General features: G+C 44.2%; 2 protein-coding genes and 1 non-coding gene across 4 annotated transcripts; all 3 read right to left on the bottom strand.

Annotated features, from left to right (window-relative positions):
* Positions 1 to 2,766: 2,766 nt before the first annotated feature.
* On the bottom strand, positions 2,767 to 7,544 carry cdc6 (cell division cycle 6 homolog (S. cerevisiae)). 2 transcript variants are annotated; one of them, XM_020454615.2, is made up of 9 exons: positions 7,396 to 7,544; positions 6,383 to 6,686; positions 5,899 to 6,174; positions 5,513 to 5,712; positions 5,080 to 5,234; positions 4,767 to 4,873; positions 4,255 to 4,495; positions 3,664 to 3,886; positions 2,767 to 3,310 (listed from the first exon to the last, which is right to left on the bottom strand). In XM_020454615.2, exons 2-9 carry the CDS (start codon positions 6,642 to 6,644, stop codon positions 3,080 to 3,082), a joined length of 1,695 nt encoding a protein of 564 aa, XP_020310204.2. In that variant the 5' UTR covers positions 6,645 to 6,686; positions 7,396 to 7,544; the 3' UTR covers positions 2,767 to 3,079. The 2 variants fall into 2 exon arrangements, with proteins under 2 accessions (XP_020310204.2, XP_031655663.1); XM_031799803.1 differs by lacking the exon at positions 7,396 to 7,544 and adding an exon at positions 6,858 to 7,342 and having other exon boundaries at positions 2,769 to 3,310.
* On the bottom strand, positions 4,120 to 4,190 carry LOC116355575 (small nucleolar RNA SNORD58). The gene has a single exon (XR_004204583.1). It is a non-coding gene; the product is annotated as a small nucleolar RNA SNORD58 (small nucleolar RNA).
* A 445-nt stretch (positions 7,545 to 7,989) lies between the features above and the next one.
* On the bottom strand, positions 7,990 to 20,820 carry LOC109865756 (WAS/WASL-interacting protein family member 2-like). Its single transcript, XM_020454185.2, has 8 exons — positions 20,347 to 20,820; positions 18,603 to 18,736; positions 18,007 to 18,139; positions 16,202 to 16,315; positions 13,610 to 14,422; positions 11,167 to 11,403; positions 10,423 to 10,533; positions 7,990 to 10,327 (listed from the first exon to the last, which is right to left on the bottom strand). The coding sequence occupies exons 2-8, from the start codon at positions 18,663 to 18,665 to the stop codon at positions 10,284 to 10,286; spliced, it is 1,515 nt and encodes a 504-aa protein (XP_020309774.1). The 5' UTR covers positions 18,666 to 18,736; positions 20,347 to 20,820; the 3' UTR covers positions 7,990 to 10,283.
* Between the last annotated feature and the right edge of the window lie 285 nt (positions 20,821 to 21,105).

Consider the following 21,105-nt stretch of genomic DNA (forward strand, 5'->3'; position numbering starts at 1 on the left):
ACTCCTGTTCAAGGCAATGCCCCCCTCCGAGGCAGTGCCCCCCTCCACTCTCTCCCCAGAGAGTCTCATTTTAGAGGTAGTGTGCTCATGCGGTGCAGAGAACAGAATTGTGAAGACAATTACAGGCCCACCACTTCATTTGGAAAACATTGTGGCAGCTCAGCACCTGGTTTACTAAAATAAATCACGTTCAAATAGGAATATCAGCGGTGTAACTATCCAAGCGAATACGGTCAGCGGTGTTCATCATATGGCATTATGCTTATGAAAACTGCTAAGAATAATAAAAGCTGCACTGCATTAGATTTGAGTTGTTCTTAGTGTTGGCAAGCAGGCGGTTGGTGGTTTTCACCCATGTTGAAATGGAATTTCCACCGTGTCACACGAACCGCGTAGAACACGTTACAGGAAATCGCCAACCAACTTTGCGTGACAGCTTTCTGCAGTCCGGTGATTCATCAATGTTCACCAGCTTTATAAACACCCATGTCGTTCACCATCACATTTCATTTGACTGCCATGTGGGATAGAGTAAAAGGTATCGCGATCCAGACCCGATGGTCATGAACAAAGGCATTTAGGCTACATTTGGGTCAGACAGAAACCTACCAATAACCATGGATCTGTTACAGGACATTGCATTTTGCAGGCTATAGGCTTTGGCTGCCTTGAGGTACCCATGCTGAAGTGTTCCAGAAGAAGAAATAAAACACCCTTTACACCATCACCTCCAATAGTAGGCATCTTATGTAACTGACTACAAAAACAGCATGCTATTCACAAGGACCACAAAAGGAGGAAATACAGTTGAGGTCAGAAGTTTACATGCACTTAGGTTGGGAGTCATTCAAACTCATTTTTCAACCACTCCACAAGTTTCTTGTTAACAAACTATAGGTTTTGGCAAGTCAGTTAGGACATCTACCTTGTGCATGACAAGTTTTTTTTTTTCAACAATTGTTTACAGATTATTTCAGTTATAATTCACTGTATTACGATTCCAGTGGGTCAGAGGTTTACATACACTAAGTTGACTGTGCCTTTAAACAGCTTGGAAATTCAAGTCAATGTCATGGCTTTAGAAGCTTCTGATAGGCTAATTGACATCATTTGAGTCAATTGGAGGTGTACCTGTGGATGTATTTCAAGGCCTACCTTGTGAAAATCAAAAGAAATCAGCCAAGACCTCAGAAAAAAATAATTGACCACAAGTCTGGCTCATCCTTGGGTACCACATTTATCTGTACAAACAATAGTACGCAAGTATGAACACCATGGGACCACGCAGCCGTCATACTGCTCAGGAAGGAGACTCGTTCTGTCTCCTAGAGATGAAAGAACTCTGGTGCGAAAAGTTCAAATCAATCCCAGGACAGCAAAGGACCTTGTGAAGATGGAGGAAACAGGTACAAAAGTATCTATATCCACAGTAAAACGAGTCCTATGGATATAGCCTGAAAGGCTGCTCAACAAAGAAGCCACTGCTCCAAAACGGCCATAAAAAAAGCCAGACTACGGTTTGCAACTGCTTATGGGGACAAAGATCGTACTTTTTGGAGAAATGTCCTCTGGACTGATGAAACAAAAATATTACTGTTTGGCCACAATGACCACCATTATGTTTGGAGGAAAAAGGGGGGCTTGCAAGCTGAAGAACACTATACCAACCGTGAAGCACGGGGGTGGCAGCATCATGTTGTGGGGGTGCTTTGCTGCAGGAGGGTCTGGTGCACTTCACAAAACAGATGGCATCAAGAGGGAAGAAAAATTGTGGATTAATTGAAGCAACATCAAGACATCAGTCAGTTAAAGCTTGGTCACAAATGGGTCTTCCAAATGGACAATGACCGCAAGCATACTTCCAAAGTTGTGGCAAAATGGCATAAGGACAACAAAGTCAAGGTATTGGCATGACCATCACAAAAAGCCCTGATCTCAATCCTATAGAAAATGCGTGAGCAAGCAAGGAGGCCTACGAACCTGACAGTTACACCAGCTCTCAGGAGGAATGGGCCAAAATTCCCCCAATTTATTGTGGGAAGCTTGTGGAAGGCTAACCAAAACGTTTGACCCAAGTTAAACAATTTTAAAGGCAATGCTACCAAAAAAATACTAATTGGGTGTATGTAAACTTCTGACCCACTGGGAATGTGATGAAAGAAATAAAAAGTCGAAGTACTATTATTCTGACATTTCACATTCTTAAAATAAAGTGTTGATCCTAATTGACCTTAAACAGGGAATTTTTACTTAATTATGAAAAACGGAGTAAATGTATTTGGCTAAGGTGTATGTAAACTTCTGACTTCAACTGTACATAAATACTCACAATATGGACAACTTGATCTGTGTGTTGATACCGTTTCCAAATTGCAACTCCGGCTTAAACAATTGAAAGTGCACTTGCAATTAACATGGGCAGTGTATTAAATTAGTTAACGAAGGACTTACCTTGTTTGCTTCCTCCGGCTGTTTGGTTGTCAGTGTCTTTGCTGGCTGAGATTTTGACTTTCACGTGCGTTGTCATTGCACCCGTTTTTGTGAACTGCATATTTCACAGAAAGCTCATTGGCAGCAGGCACGCAGGCAGGCCTTTAATTTATTTTGACTAAGGAAAAAGGACTAAGGCTATATTTCCTCATTATTTTGATGGGTATGCCTACAGTTTACAAGAGCATCGTCTTTATTTCTGACTTTCTTTTTCGATGCACCATGTTTAACAAAAATGGTAGGCCTCTTGCCGAATTAAAATAAGAGTAACTGTTTAAAAAGTTTGTACATTCATTTATTACAACATAAATGTACATACGGTGTTCACCCCCCCCCCCCCAAAAAAAAGTTAAAAGCAGCTAGTCAGTTTGGCTGAGCATTTGAAATGTTTAGTCCATGTTCATCATCTGTTAATAAAAACATAACAAATCGCTGCATTTCCCATTGTTCTGAAAAAGGGAAGTCAGTTGGATATGAATCATCCGAACAAAAATAAATAGTACACCCCCCCCCCCCCCCAAAAAAAAATATTTAAAAAAATAAGTCACAAATATAAATCTGGGTCAGTTGATATCATTGGGGTGAGAGGTCATGGTAGGCCAGAGGTCAGGATGCTGCCCAGCAGGGTGCGATCCTTCAGAGCATTCTCCACATCCCTCTCCTCAATCTTCAGAGAAACCTTGGTGAGGCGAGCCTCCTTGGCTTTTTTCAGGGCAAAGATGCCCCGGCTCTCCAGCAGACCGCAGAGGGAGAGGCACTCACCCTGGCCCACGCCGCCCACCTGTCTCTTGGCACACAGGCGGCTGTACACCTCGTGGAGCTGAGGGGTAGAGAATAAGAGTCAGACTTGAGAAAGAATTGGTACTGACCTTCAGCAACCCAATGACCTTCAGTGGTAACCAGGTCAGTGTAAGAGAAAACATTGACTGCATTTCACTTGTCATTCTGACCAGCTACCTAGACTATGTTAAAACGCACACCGAGTGTACAAAACATTAGGAACACCTTCAGTCTGTCATGGAAAGAAAGAGCAGATGTTCTAAAATGTTGTGTATATCAAGGTGTATTAGAAAATGATTAAAAGCAACAAACAAAAAAGCTAAATGTTTGGTCTCAATTTACAAACTTGGGTGGTGGTATCGTGTTTGCACCAATGCAGTGCCCATCTCTCACCTTGCCCAGTGGGATCTCTTTGTTCTTGCCGTTGCGGGTGAGCAGTAGCAGACAGCAGACCAGTAGTTTCTGCTGGAGGGGGAAGCTCTCTCCCTCGGAGGAGGACATGCGGTCCCCGTACACCTCCGACAGCACCCTGGCCACCTGGGGCACGCTCACACGAGATGCTGTCGCTTCTGCGGCCTTCTTTCGGTCGTCAGATTCCACAAGCTCTACAGCTCTCCTGTAACACAGAGGAACCGGCGTCACGCTACTACTTTGTTCTCAAACAAAACTTCAACCAGTTAACACACTGTTCCCCAGACGCCGATTAAGGCAGCCCCTCCGCACCTCTCCGATTCAGAGGGGTCAGGTTAAACGCAGAAGACATTTCAGTTGAATGCATTCAGTTAAACTGACGAGGTATCTTGCTTCCAATACCAACTTTCCAAGACAACCTATAACTAGGTTGTCATATTTGCTCATATTTGATCTTACATTTATTTTCATGGCCAAGCCAAAGGTGTCCTGAGTCGTCAGCATTGCAACCAACATGTTATTTAGTATTAACACATTAAGCATCTAAGATATTTAGTCAAGTCGTTTCCTTACCGACAGATATCCAGAGCTTTGCGTGCGTCTCCCGACACAGCAGACACCTTCCTTGCACAAAACTGCACGGCCGACGCGTCCAGTAACCCCTCTCCGGATACCTGTGCGAGTCGGTCCTGCACGATGGCGGCGAGCTCCTGGCGGCTGTAGGGAGGGAAGTGTAACAGCTGGGGGCGACAGCGAGGCAGGGCCTGCAGCCGGGGGAGGATCCTGTCAGTCAGGTCCAGAGCGTTGGCGATACCTAGAAAGGGACGACACCCGTCATTACACCTGCCTGCATACAGGAGGACTAAGGACAGCCCGTATGAGGAAGTGGCTATGAGAGAGTTGACTGGGTGGAATTTAAATAGAGAAATGGGTAGACGTGTGTGTGTGTGTGTATGAGGGTTTCAGGGTGAAATCTTCAGATGAATTCTTAAGATATGAACATAGAAATTGTTAACGGCCAATGAAATGTGTATACCAGAGACAGTGTATATTGTTTAACACTGTATAGTCGGGGGGGTTCTTACCGATGAGACAGAGGCGGGACTTGGGCAGGTAGGGCCACTCAAAGATGGTGTAGAGAACATCTTGGGCCTTGCTGTCCAACTGGTCCATTTCATCCAGGACTAGAAGACTGGGCAGTGAAGGAGAAAGGTTAGAGAACTTATCGGTCAGCAAAATGTAAAGCCTCTCTCAAATATATGTTATTGTTTTAGGGTGTAAATTCAGAGTAGATGGATGAAGAAAACAGAGCGAAACGCAACTTTTTTTTTTCTCTTTGCAAAAGTGATTTAAGTTTTAGTTCAGAGTTATAGTTAGGCACAGTAGCTAGATACTCACACAGTGGGCCCTGTGCTGGTCAGCAGTTTCTGCAGCTTGGCGTCAGTGTGGCCCCCGGAGGCCCCCAGCTTCTCTGCCAGCAAGGGGAAGATGGCGTGGGAGCTACGTAGAGCCATACAGTTCAACACCACCGTCTGAATCTCCTTCAGCTCATCCTGGATCAAGAGAGGAAATAGTTAAATTCATGTAACAGAAATCAATGGGGTTAAATTTACACAGGGTTCAGGGCTGTACACAAAGGGTGGAATTAAGTGATTCTGCACCTCATGGTAGAGCTGTAAGGTCAATTTAGAGTATTGGGTTCCACTCAAGAACAAACATTAGGCTAATGAATGTTGGAATCCTGTCAAGGCAACAACTCCAATGCTAGGCTAATGCTAACAATTAGCCCATCATCAACAAAGCGGAGGCAAACGCAAACAGTGGCGCTAACCTTCATCTCCTGCAACACACAGTTGAGGCAAGCCGTCTTGCCGGTGCCGGGGGCTCCAGAGATGTAGAGGCTGGCCGGGCTGGCCTTCAGGGCCTTGTCCTCCAGGAAGGAGCGGATGGAGGACCTCTCGGCCTCCCGGGATAGCAGGCGCTCTGGGACAGCAGTGTGGAGGGCCTGCTTCACACTGTGGAACTTAGACTCTGGAGAGGGACCAGAAGATGGGTTAATACTCTGCCTTAAGTCTATGACGTGAACATTTAGAATAATGAGCAAATCAAATAAAGGCACACATTTGTCTTTGGAGTTCAACACTTCATTTGCACTTGAGAAAAAGATACAAGGAAGAGAACATGAGGAGAAAAGAGAGCGTGAGAGACATGTCTTACTTTCAGCAAAGAGGCGGACCCCAGGGGTCTTCTCTGATCGGGGACATGATGGGCTCCCACTGGGGGTCTCATGCAGTCTGCTGGGGGAGGCCCTGGGACGGGAGGTTGGGGAGAGGGGCTGCCGTTTGGGGGAGAGGGGGGTCAGTAGTCTCCTCGGGGATAGAAGTAGGGAGTTCTCATCAAAGCCCAGCTTGCGGGGGGAGGCCAGGTTAAGGCAGGGCTGTTTGAGAGGAGAGCCCAGTAGGGTGGCACTGAGGTTACAGCCATTTTCATCTCCTGAGAAACACACAGAAGACAGATGGTTAGAAATGTCGGTCTTTTCGATAGCACCTTACGTTTGCATCAAGAGTTGAAATAATTACTTGATTTTGAGCACGGTGGTTTATCAGCTTAAACCTTGCACAGAATATGTAAAAATCACAAACTGCCTAAAGTTTTAGACAGTGAAACACTTTCAAAGTTGTGTATAATAGCAATCCCATACCTGTGCGTTTGCGAGGGCTGAGGGGTATTCTTGGGCACAAAGTTATGCCTTTGAGGGCCACGGGCCCATGTGAGAGGGGCATTAGCTGGGCCCTCTCTGGAAGGGACTGCGGTTTAGAAGCCCCCACGGAGCAGAGGGACTGGGTCTCCTTCAGCTGGGATGTGGTCTTGGAGGGGGTGATTTTTGAGTCAACCCCAACCCCAGAGGACTTGCGTCTGGGGAACTGGAGGATAGGCTGAGCCTGGGAACGTGTGCTGGGCATCTTCCCTGTGAGCACTTTAGCGTCCAGACCAGTTTCAAAAGACTAAAGGGGGAAGAGATAAGGTCAGCCATCGTGACAAAACCCATTGGATAAATAGACTGCAAGAAAAACAATTGTCTTATGTTCAAGAGGGATTTGAAATGAGTGAACACAGAGGAGGTACAGAACCGCTTAATAGTAAATGACACCATCCATCCTAGCTATCAGGCCTACCCTGATCGAAGTAGTTCCGGTATTTTCCAGGCAAGTTACTATTATAACTGCTAAGCATGACTCCCACGATTTAGAAGAGTATGCGATCTTTGTGCCGTTGTTGCACTGTTGTAAATCAACATTACAAAAGGTTAGCCCGAATGTTCGATTGTATACTGACAATGCAACAAACAACTTGCCATTTTCCGGGGCCATCAGAATGGTGTGAATTCTCAGTAACTACTGTATCTGCAGACTCAATGGCGACAACTATACGTGTGCTAATTTGTGGCGCCAACAGCACAAATATGATTAAAAACACTGAAATGGCGTAAAATACCACAATCAAAGAAAACAGGAAATATATGTATTGCTGTTTTCGACAAACTGTTATGCATCTGACTAGCTTGACTGATAATAACCCCCCAGTATGCTACGGAAACTCGCTCGCAATATCTCTCCACCCCAACTCTGACAAAAAAAATTATAACGATCTCGTCAAATCCAACGTAATGCTACAAGTTCACACGTTTTAAACATATATTGAAGGTAGTGTTACCTTATTTCAGTTCTTGATTAAGTGTTATTCGGCTAGTCGTCTAGATGGATTTCGTGTGGTCTCTGGCGCGCTCTAGTCTGACTGACTTAAGAAACAAAACTTGCGCCAAATGTCTCCACAACTCCTCCCCCAATCAGCTGGACTTCCCGCAGCTAAGGTCTGATTTGTCCTTCTTGTGTCATTTTGTTATTTCCCAGGCTCTCATTGGTTCATCTTCGATTGTTAGGTAGCGTCAGTGTTTACGTCACACAAGTACACGGTGGCGGGAGTTTCAATAATATATATTTTTGGCGGACTGGAAATCTCCCGGGAAATTCAGCATTGTCTGGTGTAACATTTAACACAATATTCTCTGGTGTCGTTAGTAACTTTGTTGCAGTTTGAGAGAATTACTAAAACTTCTGCGTATGTGCTATCGAAATATTTTTTTAAATGATATGAGTAACTAAATGAGTTCTTTATGTTTCTGTGTAAGCTATTTCAATCATTATTGTTAACTTCCACAATAAATTACATCTGCAAGAAGCTTAAAAGATGGATGATAGAGATGGTGATAAAAGAGTCAAATACAATGGACACCAAAACAAGCACGTATCCCTTTTCCCCCCAAAAGCATATTTATTTCAAATTATAAAACGGTTGATTAACAAGTGAAATGACCATGGCAGGAATGAACAGGGTGAGAACATGAGAATCACAGTCAATGAGTCACCTGTGTGAGACTAAACATATCCATCAATCACACACACGGTCAGACATACAGAGAAGTGCTGCAAAGAGACCCGTCTCTCTGGCTGTCAGACAAAGCCCACAACTGGACTGTTGTTCAACTTTTTAATCAATTTCCTCCCTATATTACAAGCTTTTTACAAACATTAAAATATATCAATAACTACAATTACCATATTTCTCATACTTTATGTAAATATACATTATTTATTGCATTTTTAATAGACTCACTTTTATTTTTATCAAACGCACTGGTACCGATAAGTATGACAATAGATGTGTAAGGCAACAACCAGCCTGAGGACGACATAAAAGGAATGGAGAAAAGAAAATGAATCTATTGTCATGTAGCTGGTCCATGAAGTTCTCTTTCACGGTAGTGGAATCATAACAGAAATCACAAAGCTACAATGTAATGACAGTTTAGGTATCACGCATTAAGAAGCTCCTAAGTCAAAAAATATATATATATAAATCCACCATGATGACATTTCTGGGGCCTACTCTGCCCAAATAGTTCCCTGGTGCTCTAGGTGAAGTTTCCCCTAGGTACAGATCTAGGATAAGATTCCCTTCCCCAATCCCAACCTTAAAACATGAGTAATCAGCACCTAGGAGCATCTTCACCCTACAACCTTCTTCTGGCACTTAGGCATTTCCTTTTTGGTTAGTTGCTACCAATGAGAAGTGAGAATACAAACAAAATCGTTCCTTGCATAGGAATGCATTAAAAACTCAAGCATTATGGTTTCCCTCTGGCCAGGATACAGTCCATTCCAAAGGGCCACCAACAGTAAAAGAAAATATTCTAGTTTCAAAAAAATAGATTACATTTTTTTGGGTCTTTGAAGGAACTTCAGAAAGACAGGGTTGAATGACTGACAGCCCTGCAAAGCTACCCTTGGTCCAAAGAAAGGAATGAGGGTAATAATTTAGCCATGATCGCCCCCCTTGTGGCAAGAAACAGGAACAGCATTGAATAAAGTGAAAGTAGAATTTCATACACTACTCTCAAACGCCTTCCTTGATCAATAAAGTAAAGGAGGTTTGGCAGCTAACGATCATTAAAGAGGAGCGGCATTATGGATCCCCGAAAAATGTCGTAGTGTTGACGAAACGAAGATGCGTTTATTTTTTTGTTTCAGATAAATCTAGACTGCAACCGATCAGAGCAGCACTTTCTGTTCTCCTCTAGTGTAAAAACATGGTATTCACAGGGGCCACGGTTAAGCTGTTATACTGCCACAGAGCAATGCCACGAGGAAGAACAAAAAAAGATCTAATTGGGAATGCCCCTCACAGTCTTTACACTGTGTCACGCACTGTCAGCAAGACTCGCCCTCTCATAACATGACAAGCATTCAAGTAATTTCTCCTGTCCGTTTCATACCAAAAAAAACTAAGCCATTTTTGTGTGACGAAAACAACAGCTTCCCTAAGTGTGAGAGGCCCCTCATTCTACTCCACCCAACTATTGGCACATCAAGGTAGGAGAGAATTCTATTCCACACCTTCTCCTCAGGGCACTGGAAGCGCGACATTTAAAAAAAAAAACTATAGAACACACCACATACTATAGATACCAATTGACACCCAACGCATTTTTGCAGATGTTGGCGTGTCCCCTATAGTGTCCTACAGACGACACAGTTACTGCGGTTAACGATAGAACATTTACAAAAACATTAATTCATATATCGCAGGAAATCATCATCATCATGGATTATGCACACATTTCAAAAGATGGAATGCAGAATTCGTAGTTGGTCCTGCTGCTATAAAGTATAATCAATGCAACGCCCCCCCCCCCCCCCCCCCCCCCCCAATCTTGCAGAAAGATTGGCTTGTGACCACAGCACAGTCAAACAGGTCAGTTCCTCAGCATCTCAGTGGTTTTGTTCGATCATGCTGAAACAGAAGTGTCTGAAGTGTTTGTGGAAAAGAGAGCGACTGGTAGTGTTGGGTTTTGTCAAAAAAAGTAGCGTCGAACAAGACTAGTGAACTTTCTATAGTGTTTGGGGGTTGACTTGTTTCCGGCTAGTCATATAAAGTGTCTATGTTTAGGCCTGTGTGTGTTTCAAGTGTCGTGCCACTCCCCTGAACGTCCTCTGATTAGACCGAGTGACTTATTAAAGTCCTTTGGTCCTGAATTCCATAGTTCACCTTGCCACTGGTGGCGCTGGAGGTACTCCCCGGAACATGCCTACAGGGCGTAGAGGAAACAAAAAAGGGCACATCAGGTCAGTTCTTAACTCCAAAAACAGTGGTGTGGAGAATGAATTAAGCCTAAGCCTGTACCTGGTCCAGGTTTATTGCTTTTGCTGGGGTAGATCTTGGTGAAACTCCTATATTCCTCAGGGGGTGGGAAGTCCTCCACTGGGTGGAAGTCAAACTTGGACTCAAAATCCTCTGAGGGTTCAGAAAGGTAAAGGGTCAACACAACATTGTAAATCAGGATAACACTAAACTAGCAAAAAATGAAGGCCAAGACCTTAGTACAGTAATAGAATGAATAAAGTACAGTAACATTGGTGCAGCATATAAACTCATTAGAAGTCATGTATTTTTGACTTCGAGCTTGCTCTAGTAATTTCCATTTCCATTAATAAATACCATGCACAATGGTCAGTTCTCCTGGAAACTTTAATTTGACTGTGCAATCTATGAACTCTATGAATGCTCTGGGTTGGTCACAATACAAGAGGAACATTTGCATTACTGAGCTGGCATTTGAATATGGGGCTATAATACCTGACAATCTACTACCAACAACAACTAGGCTACTAGTGTCTCCAACATGTCTGTAGGTTTGAGAACTAACAAATGGCCATAGTGTTCCAAAGTAGACCGTGTTCAGGGCTATTGAGGCCAATACTCAACACAAGATAGATTCTAAAGCAATGAAAAGCCAGCAATCACATCATATTAATCAAACAAAGTGACAGTTGCTCAAAAACTGGACTTGCATGAAAACCAGAATGTACAGGGGACATTGACGACCAGGACTGGGAGACGGGAGGAAACGAGCCTATCCTGACTCACCTATATTGGACTTGGAGGAAGAGGAGTGTCCGTTGCGGATGGGCGGGGGAGGCGGCGGGGGTCCGGTGCGGGAGGAAGATGAAGGGGGTGGAGGGGGCCTGGTCCCCCGGGTGTGGTGGGGTGGCTCCGAGGAGGTGGTGTTGGGAGTGACAGCACTGTGGATCCGGTAGGGGGGAGGGGGAAGAGGGGCTTGCCCACCACCCCCGTTTCGTGACCCAGGATTGGGTGCAGAAGGGGCTGCATCGGTGGCAAACAAGCACACACAATAGTAAGACCATGATGATGCCTGTTTAAAATAATCACATAGCAGCAATTAAGGAGCAAAAATATCCCTTCCAACCGTAGCTTTCTGAAAAATGTATGTACTGTACTCTACAGTAAACGGAAGTGGTATAGCGCATTCGAAAAGTATTTAGACCCCTTGACTTTCTCCACATTTGTTACGTTACAGCCTTAATCTAAAATATATTAAAAATGGTCCCCCCACCCCCCACCCCTCATCAGTCTACACACAATACCCCTAACAACAAAGCAAAAACAGGTTTAGACATTTTTGCAAATTTGTAAAAAATATATATATAATATCACATTAAAATATGTATTCAGACCCTTTACTCAGTACTTTGTTGAAACACCTTTTGCAGCGAATTAGTCTCGAGACTTCTTGGGAATGATGCACCTGTATTTGGGGAGTTTCTCCCATTCTTCTCTGCAGATCCTCTCAAGCTATTTTCAGGTCTCCAGAGATGTTCAATCGGGTTCAAGTCCGGCCTCTGGCTGGGCCACTCAAGGACATTCAAAGACTTGCTCCGAAGCCACTCCTACATTGTCTTGGCTGTGTGCTTAGGTTAGTTGTCCAGTCTGAGGTCCTGAGCGCTCTGGAGCAGGTTTTCATCAAGGATCTCTCTGTACTTTGCTCCGTCCATCTTTCCCTCGATCCTGACTAGTCTCCCAGTCCCTGCCGCTGAAAACATCCCCACAGCATGATGCTGCCACCACCATGCTTCACTGTAGGGATGGTGCCAGGTTTCCTCCAGATTCTTGGCACTCAAGCCAAGAATCATCAGACCAGAGAATCTTGTTTCTCATGGTCAGAGTCTTTCGGTGCCTTCTGGCAAACTCCAAGTGGGCTGTCATGTGCCTTTTACTGAGGAGTGGCATCAGTCTAGCCACTCTACTATAAAGGCCTGATAGGTGTAGTGCTGCAGAGATGGTTGTCCTTCTGGAAGGTTCTCCCATCTCCACAGAGATCACTCTGACAGAGTGATCGTTGTGTTCTTGGTCACTTCCCTGACCAAGGCCTTTCTCCCCCGATTGTTCAGTTTGGCTGGGCTGCCAGCTCTAGGAAGATTCTTGGTGGATCCAAACTTCTTACATTTAAGAATGATGGAGGCCACTGTGTTCTTGGGGACCTTCAATACTGCGCATGTTTTTTTGGTATCCTCCTCCAGATCTGTGCCTTGACACAATCCTGTCTCTGCGGACTATTCCTTTGACCTCATGGCTTGGTTTTTGCATTGACAAGCACGGTCAACTGTGGGACCTTATATAGACAGGTGTGTGTGCCTTTCCAAATCATGTCCAATCAATTGAATTGACCAAATGTGGACTCCAATCAAGTTGTAGAAACATCTCAATGATGATCAATGGAAACAGGATGCACCGGAGCGCAATTTCAAGTCTCATAGCAAAGGGTCTGAATACTTATTTAAATAAGGTATTTCTGTTTTTATTTTTAATACATTTGCGTGTAGATTGTGTGTAGATTGTAATTGAATCAATTTTAGAACAAGGCTGTAATGTAACAGTGGAAAAAGTTAAGGGGTCTGAATACTTTGTAATCGCTGCCAAAGGTGCTTCAACAAAGTACTGAGTAAAGGGTCGGAATACTTATGTAAATTTGATATTTAAATGTATTAATTTTCAAACATTTCTGAAAACCTGTTTTTGCTTTGTCATTATGGGATATTGTGTGTAGATTGATGAGGGGGAAAAAACTATTCAATTCCATTTTAGAAGAAGGCTGTAACATAACAAAATGTGGATAAAGTCAAGGGGTCTGAATACTTTCCGAATGCACTGCATACTTGTGAGCAAACGTTCCATAACTGCAGGTGGCAGTAAATCAGCAACCGTGGCTTCATACCCGTTCCAACAACACACTAAAGGTAGCAGTATGCCCCCTTTCAGGTTGTTTGCCAACTCATAGAAGTAGTAGAAGAAAATTGACTCAATGGCACTGCCCATGCTCTGACACCATAATGGGACATATACAATGTTGACATGTCTTAGACTATGGCTACTACCCATCCTTTCCTTTCAGACCATGAACTTGTGTGTGGAAGAAAGGATTGGTTTGGAAAATGTCATTATCCTTTGTGGCAGCAGTCCCTTGATAAGACTAATGGCTCCCCAATACAAACATTGAGCTGTGTTCTAGTACCTGATCTCTTGCTGGGGGGCTCCCTGGCGGGTGGGGGTGGTCTGCCAACCCCTGGAGGTCCTGCAGATGGCGAGGGGGGTGGAGGAGGTGCATGACTGCGTCCGCCGTAGCTGCCGCCTGAGGAGTTCTTCTTGTGCAGTGAGTTGTGCCTCTGGGGAAGTTTCGGAGCCCCATCTCCAACAGGGTGCCCCATGGGGCCGTTGGAGGTGCCCCCAGAGGGTTGCCTGTAAGGCGGGGGCGGAGGGGGCGCCGAGGACCCCCCAGTGGGTGGCCGCGTGGAGGAAGGAGGCGGTCTCGATGAAGGAGGTGGACCAGAGCTGGGCGGAGCCGGGCCTCTTTGAGGCGGCGGGGGGAGGGGCTTCTCCCGGCTGTTGTTGGGGCCTACTGGGGCCTTTTGTTGCGGGGTTGACGGGGCATTGCTGCGGTAACCACCTCGGTTAAACGGCGGGGGAGGAGCTGGGGCGGATGTGCTGGGCTTCAAGCCCCCTGTCGAAGAAGGTGGAGCGGGTGGGGCTGATGTGCTGTGTTTCATACCTGAAGGAGGGGGCGGAGCTGAGCCTGAAGTACTGTGCTTCATGCCCCCAGTGGAGGAGTGGGATGAGCTGGCACTGGTTGGGGGGCGGGAGATGTCGGGGAGAGAGGGGCGGTGGGAGCGTTGGGGCTCAGGGGGGGAGGGTTTGTCTCTTGGGGAGGGTTTGTCTCCTGGGGATGGTTTGTCTCCTGGGGAGGGGGAGGTAGATCGGCCTGGGGTGGACCGGGGGGCTGCAGGTCTGGAGCCTGGGGGACGCAGGGCGGATCTGCCCACTGAGGCGTCTGGAAGGAAAGCATAGAAACACACATTTTAGAACACTATGCATAAATACACCCATTCATATACTTTCACCCACACACATCAAGCTTCATGGCAAATGTAGAACATCCAGTAGCCTGGGCGCCAGTCTGTTTCTGCAGTATATTTATAGTAGCAAATTTATATAGGGCCCAATGAAATCCATGTTGTAGAGAACACGGGCGGAATCACAAAATGGAGTTCAACAATATAAAAAAATGTATTGAACTTAGTTGGAAATAAACTAAATGTATTGAACTTAGTCATAAATTTACCCAAATTAATCATAAGACCTGAACAAAAAAATGCACCAGTGATTTGTATTTTCATGCAACTTTCTGAAATGACACAGAAATGTCCGTAAGCGTTTGTGTGCGCGCAGTGGGCGCGTAATGTCTACACTTTGTGTAGCCGTTAGCGATGATGCTAATGATAACCTTCTTCTGGTGGAGATCTCAATTAAACGTTACCTACAAAGTAGCCTATGCCTATCTGGCAGAATGATATCATGATTATTTGCATCAATCCAGCGGCCATTTGTTTTGCAAACTCAAATTACGAGCACAACAGAAAAGCTGCTAACCAAACAGTCTCTTGCTGGTGCGAACTTGCATTGAACTACACCAAAAAATCTAAATAAGCATTGCTGTGGACTTAGAAAATTTAATTTGGTTGTTTTTCTATTGAAGCTGCAATATGTAACTTTTTGGGGGTGACCTGACCAAATTCACATAGAAATGTGAGTTATAGATATGTCATTCTCATTGAAAGCAAGTCTATGAAGTGGTAGATCTTTCTATGCTTCCTGTTCTTAAGTTTTGTTTTTGAGTCTTTTACACCAGCTTCAAACACCATCTTTTTGGGAATGGAAAAGATTTCACAGCAGTTTAGATGGTACAATGATTCTCTACACTGTACTTGCTTGAAATTAGGCAATAATTTTGTAAATATTTTCTTAACTATTTATTGAACTAAATTGTTGGTATGTAAGCATTTCACGATAAGGTCCTGTTGTATTCCGCGCATGTGACAAATAAAATTAGATTTGACTATTAGAATCGTAGCAAGCGGGAAATGGCAGAGCTATTTCTGCATTGTGCACATTTAAAGTGGGATTTAGAGCGTGAAAGCTTGAATTTTTGGGGGGGAAAACAGGGGGGAAAAAAAAAAAAAAAAATGTTTTACCCCTTTTTCTCCCCTATTACATAAAGGTACATGTATAGTCTATGTGTGTGTGTGTGTGTGTGTGTGTGTGTCTCTCAGCTGGAAATGAGGAGAGTGCAAAAGTTAGTTTCTATCTCGCACCCGTACGGATTGGGGAGAGGCGAAGGTCGAGAGCCAAGCGCCCTCCGAAACACGACCCAACCAAGCCGCACCGCTTCTTGACACAATGCCCGCTTAACCCGGAAGCCAGTCACACCGATGTCTCGGAGGAAACACCATGCACCTGGCGACCGTGTCAGCGTGCATTGAGCCCGGCCAGCCACAGGAGTTGCTAGAGCGCGATGGGACAAGGACATCCCTGCCGGCCAAACCCTCCCCTAACGCAGACGACGCTGGGCCAATTGTTTGCCGCGCCATGGGTCTCCCGGTCACGGCCGGCTGCAACAGAGCCTGGACTCAAACCAGGATCTCTAGACCAATGTGCCACTCGGGAGGCCTGGAGAAACACATTTAAAAACTAAACAGAACCAGGCAAAAAATAAAGCTGAGTTTACAGGGCCCCATTTACATTGTAATCATATGTAGTGAGTTCTGCTTACCTCCAGCTCCAACTGATCGTAGTTTTGGCATGCCCCCAGCGAAAAGGCCTCCCCCTGACCCACCACTGCTCCCTCCTCCACCTCCTCTAGCACCTCCACCACTTTCCTTTGGTTCTGGGGAAAGCAGACGTACGAATGTCCTTGTTACACTGTTGTGCTGATAATGCTTGCATTGACATTGTTGAAAGCCATTTGTGGCAAAGAATTGTGCATGTATAGTACCAGTCAAAAAAGTTTGGACAACTACTTTTTTGAATTTTCTACATTGTAGAATAATAGTGAAGACATCAAAACTATGAAATCATGAAGTAACCAAAAGTGTTTTATAAAAATTACAAAATAAAGTATTTTTATATTTGAGATACCTCAAAGTAGCCAGCCTTTGCCAAGAGTGTGCAAAGCTGTCAAGGCATTCTCTCAATCAGCTTCACCTGGAATGCTTTTCTAACAGTCTTGAATGAGTTCCCACACATGCGGAGCACTTGATGGCAGCTTTCCTTCACTCTGCAATTCAACTCATCCCAAACCGTCTCAATTGGGTTGAGGTTGAGTGATTGTGGAGGCCAGGTCATCTGATGTAGCACTCCATCACTCCCCTTCTTGGTCAAATAGCCCTTACACAGCCTGAAGGTGTGTTGGGTCATTGTCCTCTTGTAAAACAAATTATAGTCCCACTGAGCGCAAACCAGATGGGATGGCGTATCGCTGAAGAATGCTGTGGTAGCCATGCTGGTTAAGTGTGCCTTGAATTCTAAATAAATCAGTGTCACCAGCAAAGCACCCGCACTCCTCCTCCATGCTTCATTGTGAGAACCACACAAACGGAGATCATCCATTCACCTACTATGTATCTCACAAAGACACGGCGGTTGGAACTAAAAATCTCACATTTGGACTCAGAGCAAAGGAAACATTTCCACCGGCCTAATGTCCATTGCTCGTGTTTCTTGGTCCGAGCAAGTCTCTTCTTCTTATTGGTGTCCTTTAGTAGTGGTTTCTGTGCAGCAATTTGACCATGAAGGCCTGATTCACACAGTCTCCTCTGAACAGTTGATGTTGAGATGTGTCTGTTACTTGAACTCTGTGAAGCATTTATTTGGGCTGTAATTTCTGAGGCTGGTAACTCTAATGAACTTATCCTCTGGGCCTTTCTTTCCTGTGGCGGTCCTCATGAGAGCCAGTTTCATCATAGCACTTGATGGTTTTTGCGACTGCACTTGAATAAACTTTCAAAGTTCTTGACATTTTCCGGATTGACTGACCTTCATGTCTTAAAATAATGGACTGTCTTTGCTAATTTGAGATGTTTTTTCCATTATATGGACTTGGGCTTTTACCAAATAGGGATATCTTCTGTATACCATCCATACCTTGTCGCAACACAATTGATTGGCACAAAAACATTAAGGAAAGAAATTCCACACCTTAACTTTTGCCAAAGCACACCTGTTAATTGAAATGCATTCCAGGTGACTACCTCAGCTGGTTGAGAGAATGCCAAGAGAGCGCAAAGCTGTCAAGGCAAACAGTGGCTACTATATTTTGATTTGTTTAACACTTTTTTGGTCACTACATGATTCCATATGTGTTATTTCATAGTTTTGATGTCTTCACTATTATTATACAATGTAGAAAATAGTAAAAATAAAAAACCCTGGAATGAGTAGGTCTGTCCAAACTTTTTACTGGTACTGTATGTATGCATAAATGTACATGTATAGTCTATGTGTGTGTGTCTCTCAGCTGGAAATGAGGAGAGTGCAAAAGTTAGTTTCTATCTCCTATAGGTTTCTTATGCTACTTACTCTCTATAATAGGTGCACTTCTGTCATGGACCACTCCAACCTTCTTCAGCCTGGCTCCTTTGGAGATATCAGAGAGCAACGCTCCTCTCCCCTTCGCCTCATCCCGATTCAACTTAGGTGCTGTAGTGTTCGCCTGAGGAAAGGATATGAGCAAACCACCATGTTAGTTAGGTTGACCATGCCAAAGATAATAACATGCATAAGGTACCGCCGTTATAGCCACAGATACAATAGATGGCAATGCAGCATTATGGTGCAAGTTGATAGTAATCCACATGGTGCCTGCATGGGTGTGTGTTTGGTCAGCTCAGACATTTTTTGGTTTGTGTTTGGATTTGTTTAAAATGTAAAAGCTGCATCCTTTATAAACATGGCATAGCAACCCTAGAAATCATACTATGGGAAATGTGGGCATAATAACATATTTGGCATAGTATCTAACACCAGCAGGTGTCAAATCATCCTTATTAACAACACAACAGCAAATAATGAGTGACTTCAGTTATTTTATCATGCAGTTATGAATCTCTAGAAACCCTTCAGAGGACTTGTGAGCTGTGTCATGTTTTGAACATCAGTTTAGGAGCTGGACTGACCTGGTTGAAGGTGGGGGGAGGAGGGGGACCTGGAGGAGGAGGGGGAGGAGGAGGAACGGGCATCCTGTCCCTCTGTGGGCACCTTGGGGAGGAGGTTTGTTCACCGTCTCAGCTCTGGGTACACTCTCAAACTCCTGCGAAACAAGACAGAGGAGAGACTCGGGCTCAGTCAAATACACACAACAAGGTCAAAAATATAGACTCCTGAACTAAACTGGGGTCAGAGTAAAATTGTACATCCTCGTAGTGTCATGTTTGACATTGGTGGACTGTATTGAATTCAGGTGAGTCAAGATATCATTGGAACATCTGTTCAAAGACCATTACAAATTTACCTCTAGTTGTAGCTGTTGACTACAATGGTGGCATGGACCACACTAAAAACAACTATTCTCTAATTCTACATGCATATACTCACTCTAGAATGATTCAGCTCAGTAGAGCTCCCAAAACCAGTTGGTTGGCTGGGCTGAGCTCATTGTGGATACAGACATACAGCACGTTCAGCTAGGCAGCAAACCCCACCCTCCTTCACTCACCCTAAACTCCATTCCACAAGCTACCTGTTAAGAGTGTTTGAACAGGTTTTCACAGAAGAGGAAAACAAATGGAATGTCATCGGGTGAGCTTGCCAGTGAGGCGATAAGGAACAGAAATGCAGCAGCCATTGTAAGTTGCTACCTCGAGTGAGAGAAACCGAGAGTGGACAGCACAGCCCGCCACTTCATATTTCATCCATTGAGAAGATTTGATGTTATTGTTTTTTTGCACTACCGGCGCCAACCATTTATGTCAATCAAAATGTCCCCCCTCTCTAGAATCTCCCATAAATGTTCAATCGTGTTGAGATCTGGTGACTGAGGCAGGCATGGCATATGGTTAACATCATTTTCATGCTCATCACACCATTCAGTGACCACTCCTGCTTCCACACGGGGCATGGTAATCCTTTGTCGACCATCCATAGCCATGGTCGACAAAATAATGGCCTGCCCAGCATTTTTGTACATCCCTAAGCATGATGGGACGTTAATTGCTTAACTAACTCAGGAACCACACCTGTATGGAAGCACTTGCTTTCAATATACTTTGCATTCCTGATTTACTGTAGTGTTTTCATTATTTTGGTAGTTACCACCTGTACATGCGCCTACTTGGAGAATTGCCAATGGACTACAATGTTAAAACCTCAGACAAAGGATTATGACATTCTTGTAGGGGAGGTGTTCAGCTCCTTCTCTAACATAACATGTGACCAATTGAGTTAGTTTGATGGTTTTGTGGACGGGGAAATAAACTAGGAGTAAAAAAAAAAAGTGCCGATGTCAGTAACTATTTTGGGAGTAACGTCATATTAAACACAAACTAGCAACCCTAAAACGAGCAGGCCTGAGTCAGAAGTGTCACTTGAATTTCACTTTCTGATATGCAGAAAATGTAAACACAGATTTGATAAGGTAACACTCCAAATCAGAAATGGTCTCGGGTCGCTAGCCAATGTCTACGCACGCTCTGTCAATCTACAATAGGTGCCAGGTGAACGAGCCCAAAAACATGTAAGTTATAAAATAAAATATATTAAAATGCAATTCCTTCCTCTTTGCCTAAAAGTTGAACTACCTAACTGGACATTGTTTGAATTAATGTAGCAATCTAGGTAAAAAATCTATATCAAGTGGGTCAACTAGTTATTATCTGGATAACATGTTGATCTAACTAGCTGGGTGGATTGGCAGTGACTTACCCTGTCTCGAAGGATTGTGAGTCTCGTCTTCAATAACAACATGAATGGAAACTGCAGTTGTGGCAAGTTTGCTAGTTAACACAATCCCAGGCAGTAGGTGGCTCTCTTGGTTACTTGCGAAGAAAATCTAATAAAAACTGGGGGACACTAGCAGCTAAATTAGCTTGCTAGCGAAATCAACTAAATCCAATACCCAAAGTTAGCTTGCTAGCTAAGTTACTGTTTACTCGCGACAGCTGTCAAGTGAAATTTTGCTGGCGTCTTAACTATGGCTGTAAACAAGTTATATTTCGGTGCAAAAGCTAATTCGAGGTACGCGTAACTCCAGTTTATATCCTATTTTCATATACTTTTTATTCTGCTCTCCCCTTGACCAGCAAGTAAAGCGAGACTCTCGCTTTACAACTGTTTCTGTCGCTTCTCGGAAACCCGGAACTGGGCCGTCCAACACAAAATGGAGGCAGGCAGGTAACAGGATCACCGCCGACGAGTTTATCAACTGGGAAAACAGCGACCTCAAATGGAATGAAACCTGCAGGATACTCGCGAGAAACGAGCTATAATTAGTTTAGAAACTCTTGTGAGAACACCATCGAGTGTGTGGAGCAGGGTCCTCTTCTTGCTTTTGCCTCATGTTTGATGTGTTCATGCATGCATTCATGGCATGCATGTAAAATATTGCTTGTAAGAGCAATATTTTTATATTTTACATGAATGCATGCATGAACACATATATATGCATTTCAATGAGTAGTATAC

This window comes from Oncorhynchus kisutch, linkage group LG20, assembly GCF_002021735.2.
Source record: "Oncorhynchus kisutch isolate 150728-3 linkage group LG20, Okis_V2, whole genome shotgun sequence".
Classification (NCBI taxonomy): Eukaryota; Metazoa; Chordata; class Actinopteri; order Salmoniformes; family Salmonidae; genus Oncorhynchus; species Oncorhynchus kisutch.

Bases quoted from the DNA above. Each gene is read 5' to 3' on its own strand.
- cdc6 (XM_031799803.1), bottom strand. From the start codon at position 7,052: ATGGCCCCGGAAAATGGCAAGTTGTTTGTTGCATTGTCAGTATACAAT. The intron at 6,687-6,857 runs GTAGGCCTGATA...TTCCCCCTTTAG, and splicing joins CCGGAACTACTTCGATCAGG to TCTTTTGAAACTGGTCTGGA. The intron at 3,887-4,254 runs GTAAGGAAACGA...TCTGTGTTACAG, and splicing joins AAAGCTCTGGATATCTGTCG to GAGAGCTGTAGAGCTTGTGG.
- LOC109865756 (XM_020454185.2), bottom strand. From the start codon at position 18,665: ATGCCCGTTCCTCCTCCTCCCCCTCCTCCTCCAGGTCCCCCTCCTCCC. The intron at 10,534-11,166 runs GTGAGTCAGGAT...CTGAACCCTCAG, and splicing joins TTCCTCCAAGTCCAATATAG to AGGATTTTGAGTCCAAGTTT. The intron at 10,328-10,422 runs GTACAGGCTTAG...TACGCCCTGTAG, and splicing joins AAGCAATAAACCTGGACCAG to GCATGTTCCGGGGAGTACCT.